This window comes from Phasianus colchicus, chromosome 1, assembly GCF_987193195.1.
Source record: "Phasianus colchicus chromosome 1, bPhaCol1.hap1.1, whole genome shotgun sequence".
Classification (NCBI taxonomy): Eukaryota; Metazoa; Chordata; class Aves; order Galliformes; family Phasianidae; genus Phasianus; species Phasianus colchicus.
Genome location: NC_143436.1, coordinates 109,851,693 through 109,861,316, shown reverse-complemented (window position 1 = coordinate 109,861,316; position 9,624 = coordinate 109,851,693). Strand labels below are relative to the sequence as shown.

General features: G+C 40.0%; 1 protein-coding gene across 1 annotated transcript in view; it reads right to left on the bottom strand.

The window, feature by feature from the left end:
• Positions 1–2,207: 2,207 nt before the first annotated feature.
• Positions 2,208–9,624, bottom strand: part of IGSF5 (immunoglobulin superfamily member 5) — a 34,166-nt gene continuing 26,749 nt past the window's right edge. Inside the window, exon 9 of the mRNA XM_090146250.1 lies at positions 2,208–3,559. Within this exon, the coding sequence (XP_090002376.1) occupies positions 3,491–3,559 (69 nt within the window). The 3' untranslated portion in view covers positions 2,208–3,490. The remainder of the gene's footprint in view (positions 3,560–9,624) is intronic.

Below are 9,624 nucleotides of genomic sequence, written 5' to 3'. Positions count from 1 at the left end.
ACAAAGCTACTTATCACACAGGGGAAAAAGAGACAGCTAGTTCATAGCCTGGGGAACAAGAGTGGTTCATGGTGAGTAGGAGGAGAGATTAATCATGACAGTCACATCTACTGAGAGCATGCACCTCCGTATCAGGGGCTTTATGAATTCCTGGTCTCGGCCTATTCTTTAGCAGAGGCTTTTGGAGTCTGATCTGGTAAAGAGTACTAAGATGCAAAGGTGTTCCCATATTGGCAGCCAGGGTTCTCTTCCAGTTACAGTCTGACGATATGGGACCATTTGGGAGCACACAGATTGCTTAATTTTATTTGTGTAGCTACTATGAGGCTGCTGGATTAATTTTACTGTGTTTCGGAGAATACAGATGTGGGGTTTTGAGAAATTCTGAGAGGGATAATTAGGGTGTGGGCCTACTTTGGACGGACAGGGGAATAAGATATCTGCAACGCTTCCAGGGAACCATGCTCTGGTTTCAGAGAAGCTTCTGCAGAGGAATCTTGTAGGAAGCTGTGTCCTTCCTGCCTCATGGAGCATATTTCCGAAGAAGGACATAGTGAGGCTGGTTGACTGGTAAGCAAGGAGTACCCTCCTCTGCCATTGGGAATGCCCACATACTAGATTGAAAGTGATCTACTGTAGGTTAGCAACAGTACATATTACATATACTACCAAGCAAATATCAAAAATAGCAATTCTATTTAATCCGATCGGTATGAAACCAAGTGTTTAGTCAACACTGTGAGTACCCTTTGCTAAGAGCGTATCTGTTGAGTCTGCTTAGCCCCCATGAGGTGCTTTTTTGTTAGAAAAAGAAAGCTTCATGTGGAGTCAGTGTTATTTTTAGATGGTCTTCTCTTCAGGTAGCCTGAATTCTCTCTGAAATATAAAACTGTATAGGCACAACTTTAGGAAACCTTACTGCAGAATGAAGTACTGCATATCTCCAGTGTATTTTTTCCCACATACACATGTACGGAATTCCAATCAGAACACTACGTAAGGGAACATGGAAGGGTTGTATATAATCAAACTGCACAGTCTGTAAGCAATAAAAAAAATAGATACTTCTAGATTACTAAAATGTCCCCCAAGTCGTAATTATAAATCAACATGCAAGTGTACAAAAGATTGGTGTCTCCATAAACTGCCTGAAATTCAATATTTTTAGCCTACTCTGTCTTCTGAAAGTGCCTGCATATTTTATTTTCCCTGAGTGCTAAAAATTGTCTCTATTTTATGCATTGTTGTTTGCAGAGCTCTATTTGCAAACATAACTAACAGCTAGTACTGGAGATGATATACAGGCTGTATAACATGCCTGAAGAAAACAAATCTATAAGCATACAAATGCACCCAACTATAAATTTCAGGGACACTATAAGAATTTTAACCTCATGGTAATTCTGCAGAAAATAAACCACAGCCACATGGGATGCATTCTTGTAGCTGTCAGGAAGGAAAACTGCTCCAGACTCTGGTTACCAGGCATATATCCATGAATGTGGCATATTTTTGTAAAAAAACCCTTTGCTCATTCTGGTCATAGGCTTATGCAGTCAGTGCAGGAAATTTGGCCCAACCACAGGCTAAAAATCAATTTGGGTAGCACAGGATTTCCTCTTTTAGGTCCTGTCCTTGTCCTCAACATGAACACTTTTTTTTTTTTTTAAATTAATGTGGAAGGATACAGATTAAATGGAGAAAAGGTTTCCTTTGGTTCAAGGACAGTGATACCAAATAATAACAATGCTAAGCTTGAGAGCAAGGGTTCTGAGATAAACAACACAGTACGGTTTGATTCATTTTCAAAATGCATTCTGATTAATACACATTTTCTGCAAGGAAACAAATGCTTCTGACCAGTTTTCATTTTTGTACTGCAAGGTTACTCTTCTCATGAGAGTAGGCTTGCTAACCATGTATGTGCTCAGAAAGCCAAAGGTCCATGGTTTTACCCAAAGGCACAGGCTGATGTTACCCTCAGCCTATCTGCCTTGTGCAGTGGACATTTCTTAATAAAGTGGATTTTTATTGGTTTTCAGGTTGCATTGAGCTGCATTATCAACTAGGAGATGTCAGCAGTACCAATTCTCATACCAGAATAAGGCAGATCTTTCTCCCAATGCATGGTTATTCAAAGAAAAAACGCAGATATTCCACAAATACTTACATTTTCACAAGTTATATTTTCTCTGTATAACACTACAGTTATTTACATATCATGTTTTTGCTAAATTCCATTCAAAGAGAAAGCATTTCAAAGCTCCTCCTTCAACCAGACAAGACAGAAAGAGTGTAGGCGGCCAGAATCTGAAAGAGCTTTGTATACAATTACATATGGCAGAAGATGAATTAGTCCCAGCACTTGTTCTGACAGACTGACTGGAAATATGACCAGCAATGCAAAATCTGTCACAATTTAATGAGATCCTAAATGCTAAACAAACAAAATGATATTTTTTTTCCTGAGACCAAGTTTCAAATTTCTTATTTTCACTGCACTGATTAACACTGAAAGTACTTTCGTTCAACAGCTTTGTGTCTTTACTCAAAGATCACCTGCATAGGTTCATGCAGAAAATTAACATGCAAAACACTGAATAGTTCAGAATGTTTTAAGTGGGTAAAAAGACAAGTTGCCTTTGTATAAAACTAAAATTGCTTAAGCATTTCTTTTATGAAATACAGAATTTCACACAAAACACTCCAGCTAGAAAGTGTACTTTTTAGGTTGGGAAGGCATATGTAAGGTCCTTCTGCAGGACCTGATTTATTGGCTGGGTTGCTCAGCTAAAATGCGTTTCTCCTGGTCATTATCGTCTCTATCCATGATGAAACAACAGGGTGAACACCATCAGCCATCCTTTACTGTGATCCACATCATTTAGCTGCCAAACTCAGCCTCAAGTAGATCAGAGACATTAAGCACTGAAGCAACAGCTCTTAAAAATCAGTTGTTTCAAATCCACATTTTTCAGCTTAAGATTTTTGCTTTCTGTCAAAACTCCCCTTGATTTTATTACAGAACATAAATTGAAAAGTACGATGAGCTTGAGATAATCAGCTGTAAGCATTTTTTAAAAAATGCAGTAGGTATTGCATTAACCAGTATTATTATTAACCAGTTCCTCTGAAGTACTTAATCACCAGCAGTTCCAGTCCTTCACCTCGCTGTGGATAGCTGGACATTTCGGTCTGGTAGGAGTTTTGTTGATTTTCTTGAAATTGAAATGATACATTCTTATTCTTGTAGATTCTCATCATATTTGTTGTCTCTGAATTTAAGGTATTCATTTGCGTCCATTATTTTGCTGAGCTATCATATACTACATTGTAAAGGTTGCAATTTTATTTCATAACAAGAGAAATAAACAGAAACAATAACAACTTATAGCTTAAATTGAGAGAACTGGTGGTGACCTTTCCCTGTCGCAGGAAGCCATTCAAACCCGTAAAATGCAAGTCAGGTAAGAATTTTCAGAAGTCCATCCTAAACATGTGTCACATTTCTAATTTTCTTTGGGTTGATTGGATAATCGGTATGTCTTTGAGGTCGTCCCTAGAGCAGAATAAAAAGCAGTTAGAGAACTAAAAGTCTTAGAAAAGCAGTCACTCAAGGGTCCTCAGGAGGTTACCTGCCACCACCCACCTCAAAGCATTATGCCAAAATTAAATCCATCATCAGCAACCCACTCAAACTCTAATTACAAAGAACAGAAGGAACAGCAGAACAACAAAAAGAAAATACTTATATAAGCCTAATATGCAATGCACCACTGGCGTTACGGGGAATTTGTTAATTGGTCTTATGCTATCTGAGAACTTCTTGTGTACTCTGCAGTCTGTATTCTTTCAAGCGGAAGATGGTGTTTTTTAAGAAAACTACCCCATAAGTTGTAATAAATGCTTAACTTCTGACATTGTTTTTCTAGTACACTGGAAATTGCAACAAGAAGCATGCTAGTAGTTCACGTGTCAGAAATGCCATTGTCAACATCTTCATGTTTATTCCAGGTTGGCTTTTTTTTAAGTTCCCACGACTGGCACAATTCCATTCCCGCAGACACCAGCGTGTTTCCAAGCTGACCCCAGTGGGATCAGTGCAAGGCAAGCGCTTGGCAGATTAGAAAACCTTGTCATCATTTGAAACCAGTGCTGTGGATTTGCAGTCCCAATTACTTATGTACTTTTATGAATATCATTGCAGATGAATATACTAAAATTTATTCTCAAATGCATTCAAGAAACGTGTGCTATGAATATTTAAATGTGGCAGTGCAACCTCACACAGGCAATTACAAAGTACTTCTAAGAAGTGAAAATGACTTACAAAGTTGTTAACCTTTATCTTTAGATAGCTTCCCAAAAGAAGCAATAAAATCAAATGATTTGCTGGGCCTAGCTCCGATGTTAGTTTGATTTTCCTCCTAGAAGATGCAATCTACTGAGCTACTGTTCATTGCAACATCCTCAGCTGGTGCAGGCATTAATGGAAATTCCGCTGTTCTTCTCAATGAAAATTTTTATGAACCCTAAGCTTTTTCCCAGCTTTTGACCAAATTTCCTATATTTTTTACTCAAACACTAATCAGGCACAGCTTGTATTGCTTTGGTATTCTTCCAGTATTAAGTATCTTGAATAATGTATTTGGTACCTATATATTATTAAACAAGCCATGGAGGAAAATGTTAGATAACAAATGTGAACGTTTTTCTGGTATTTAATGAGAACAAGTACCTCAAAGAAAACCATGGGATAAATATAACTACCCTAGAAACATTTCATAGGACAGCTGCCTTCTGTTTGAAACACAATATTGTTCACCCTCTTCCCCTCCTCTTTATCAGTTGCTAGAACATACTGCTATTTCCCAAATTTACCCTTTTTTGCTGTTTATTTCAGAAGACAGGAGTGGTGCTCTGGGAACTATCTGCCAGGATTCTCATATTTCTCACATCCCTGAACCTCACATCCCCTAAACTCTTGGTGGGAACTGGGGCACAAACTGCTCACCACTGTAAGGGTGGAGAAAGTCCAAGACTGATTCATGAGTCTGATAAGTCTATGGGGCCAGATGACATGCATCCCAGGGTCCTGAAGGAACTGGCTGATGTGTTTGCCTAGCTGCTCTCCATCATGTTTGAGAAGTCTTGACTGTTGGGAGAAGTCCTCAGTGATGGAAAAAAGGGAAACCACTGCCATTTGTATGAAAGGGAGGAAGGAGAACCCAAGGAACTACTGGCTGGTGAGCCTCATCTCTGATGCCTGAAAAGATCATGGAACAGATCCTTCTGGAAGACATACTAAAGCATGTGAGGGATGAGCAGGTGATTCGAGACAGCCAGCATGATTTCACCAAGGGAAGATGGTGCCTGACCAATCTGGTGGCTCATGTTAGGATGGAGTGATAACATCAGTGGACAAAGGGAAAGCAACTGATATCATCTACCTGGACTTCTCCAAGGCCATTGACATGGTCATTCACTACATCCTTATCTCTAAATTGGAGAGAGAGGGATTTGAAGGTTGGACTGTTCGGTGGATAAGGAATTGGTTGGAAGGTCACAGCCAGAGGGTTGAGGTCAGTGGCTCTATGTCCATATGAAGGCAGGTGAAGAGTGGTGTTCCTGGTGCTCCCCAGGGGTCTGTCTTGGAGCCAGTACTCTTTAACATCTTTATCAATGATACAGATTATGAGATTGAGTACACCCTTAGCAAGTTTGCAATGACACCAAGCTGAGTGATCCAGTGGAAGGAAGGGATGTCATCCACAGGGACTTTTATAAACTTGAAAGGTGTAGTCATGTGAACCTACTGGAGTTCAAAAAAACAAAGAGCAAGGTTTTGCACTTCAAGTTGAGGTAATCCCAGATATGTATACAGACTGGGATAAGAACTCCTTGAGAGTAGTCCTGCTGAGGAGGACTTAGGGGTCATGGTAGATGAAAAACTTAACATGAGCCAGCAGTGTGAGTTTGCAGCCTGCAAGTTCAACTGTATCCTGGGCTGCATCACAAGAGAGGTGGCCAGCAGGATGAGGGAGGTGATTGTCTCCCTCTACACTGCCCTTGTTAGGCCTCATATGGAGTACTGCATCCAGGCCTGTGGCCCCCTACGCAGAAAAGATGTGTAGTTTTTGGAGAGGGTCCAGAGGTGGGAACAAAAATGATCCAAGAGCTGAAGCACCTCTCCTAGGAAGATAGACTGAAGGAATTGGGCTTGTTTAGCCTGGAAAAGAGAAGGAGGCAGGGAGACCTCACTGCAGCCTCCAAATATTTATAAGGAGATTATAAACAGGAGGGAAGTGAACTTTATACTTGAGTAGATAGTGATAGGACTAGGACAAGAGGGGGTGATTTTAAACTAAGAGAGGGAAGATTTAGATTAGATGTCAGAGGAAGTTTTCACCAAGAGTCATGCCCTATCCCTGGATTTGTTTAAGGCCAGGTTGAATGGGGCCCTGAACAGCCTGATCTAGTACTTGATCTAGCAATTGGCAACTTTGCCTGCAACAGGGGGATTGGAACTTGATGATCCTTGAGGTCTCTTCCAACCCAAGTCGTTCTATGATCTATGAGTCTATGAAGTAAAAGGACTGCCTGTCTCTTCTCAGTCTTTTTTCAGAATCTCTTTACCGCTATTAATTTCTTGCAGATCTGCAATAGCCCAAAGACCTTGGTGGTGTTCAACGGAGACATTTCTCATTCCATTCCAGAGCACATAAGAAGTTTCTTCTGGACTGTGCTGCCCAGGAGATGAATATGTGAAATTTGCTCCATTTGTGGCAGAACACTTATTTGGTAAAAAATAAAATAAAATATGATGGTAATGGGCTGATGGTTGGACCAGATGATCTTAGTGTTTTTTCCAACCATTATGTTTCTATGATTACTCAGAAAGCTCACTAGGTAATGCTATCAAAAGAAGGAATATTCATGGCCACACTACAGAAGATCTTGGTTTGCATCTGCTTTTGAACAGGAAGGAGCCAGAGGACTTACGCCAGCTGGATCTAAACTGCACTGTTCTTCCCTGACAGCACTGGGGAAAATGTAGCCGCTGCATGCCTTTTTTGCCCTAAAAATTTTACCTGCAAGAATGAGTCACACAACCCCTGCCTCGTACTGCTATTTCTCCTCTCTAGCAAAGTAGAAACCAAGCACTAAGTTTACTTCTGGAGTGGGTACTGTGCCCATAATGGACCAGGTCCCCCTCTGCCCTTCTGCATCTTTCATAGCTGTTTTGCTTTATAGCAAATTCCCTGAGTATCCTATATTTTATTCTCACTGTGCTCTGATATCAATTAAGAATAATTTTATGAATTTCAGTAAATTCATGCTGTGTACTGGCCCATTTTCTGTGAAGCTTTCTCTGAAGTAGCATTGCCTCATGGAGGTTGCAGTAAGCTGGATATAACTTCACTGACATTGAGGCTGCTGGTTCACTGACCTGAACTTCATTTTCTGATGATGCAGAAGATCTCAAATGCAACACATTACAAATACAAAATGTAGAGGACTAGTATCACAACAGCCATTTCATATTTAAACTCTGATATGCTACAGTTGCTAGAGCCTCTGCTTGATTTCGATTTCAAAGTTGTTTCTTCTTCAGACTAATCCAGTGCTCTACTAGTCCTGTCAGCCCTAACCCCCCCCCCCCCCCCCAAAATGCTTCATTATTCATTACATCCTACATGTTGAAGGAAAAAAAGATCATTCTAGTGGTTTGCTGCACAGCCCAATGTTACAGGAGCAAGTTTCTAACACTGATTCTCAGTCAGAACAGAACGTCATCAGCATTTCCTTTACATAGTTTGGAGACTCTGTACTCTCAGCTGGGTGTCTAGCTAATGATGGATGTTTGACAGTCACACATTTCAGAACCTGTATGCTGACTGCCTATCTGCCTTGGATACATTTTTACAGGGATTACTGTAAAGGAAGTATTATACTGGGAAAAGGGTTGCATAGTTTGTTGGTTTGACTGAGAAAATAGATTCCCAGATCTTTCTACCTCTTTCAGCTTCTCAACCAAACAAAGAGAGCCAGCAATATGTAGATGAATCAGAAGGCAAAATGAGTGTGTGTACCAGCTGATTTCAGGATTGAATCTTTGAGTGGTGTTTTGGATAATGATCCTCAGTCAATGAAGGAAGGACTTCTGCTATTGCAAGCATGTTGTAGTCAATTCTGCAACCCATATGACATCAGTGATATGAATGATGAACTCACATCTGGCATTATGAAACAGAGGCTCCGATCTCTAAATTGATTTGACAGATGGCAGCTCCTCTGACACTGACACTGTAGAAATGTGTGACAAGCTGAAGGCTTTGCCTGCTATTAGCTAGCCAAAAAAATCCAAGTCAAACTGCATTAGAACAAATTGCTGAAATTAGTGTAGTAGGAGTATTTCCAAATGTATCTGCATGCATCACACGTTCTGCTGTTAGAACAAAAAACCACGGAGGCACAGTTTTCTGTTTCTTGAGGTTATTTCTCCCCCTTCCCTCAGTTTTTAATTCTCTCTCCAAACTCACTTCATTTACAGGAAAACACCCACCCAAAAACTATGGATACCCTCACAATATTTCAGATAAAGCATTGCTTCAAATAGCAAAGCAGTTCCATCTTGTCAACTTTTAGTACATTCAGCACATTTCCCTGTCCATCAATAGACACACAAACTGGCAATTCCTTCTTATTTCTTTTTGTGTTAATCCCACCCACATAACTTCACTCCTTTCCTTCTTTCACAGACACTTGGAAAAAATATACTTTCGTCTATAAGCTGCACCTGCCTTCCTGCACCTGTATCATCAATATTTATTAGTCTCTTAATCAAGACATGCTGACCAATGAATATAATAACATGACATACTCTATAGTATGTTTCATCAGTAAGGGAAAAATTATTTGCTGTCATTCGTTTATATTTCTACTTTATTGGCCTTTTAATTTGATTTTGATAGCTTAATTTTTCTTCTGAAACAATCCACAGAGTCAGAGTGGTTATATACAGTGCAATAAATGTAGCTACAATCCATCACTCATTTCCTCTCTGGTATAAAACCACAACCACAACCAAATAATATTTCCAGTTTATAGAGTATCATTTGGAGTAGTTACAGAGAAAAATAGATCTGTCTCCATTAACAGTGGTGACTCACTCTGGACTGGAGAGGAAGAGTGTGGCTGTGGTGGCAAATCCAAGACTTGCATGGCTCTGCTGAAGTTAGCTGAATTACACCAGGGATGAATCTGTCTCACTGTAAATGAGCACTCCTTTTTACAAAATGGTCTTCTGATTTATCATAGAGACATTTATGCCATATTAAATGGACTAATTATGAAGCTTGTATAGGAGGTTCTCTGGTCTTGCAAGATGCTGAGTCCTTAGATCTCTTTTTCTAGCAGTAAGATTCGCAAAAATGCAGTTCCTCAGAAATGGCCCTATGGCCCTTGCTAAAGCACAAGTGTCCACGGTATTACTGCAAAATCTGCTAGAGCCAGGTTAAGGGATCTCCTTCACTGAATTTGGGTTTCAGAAGGAGCTCTGCATAATGAGTTGGGGTATATACTCTCTGGGCATTTCGTCTGCAGATCAGCCCTCTTGGGACT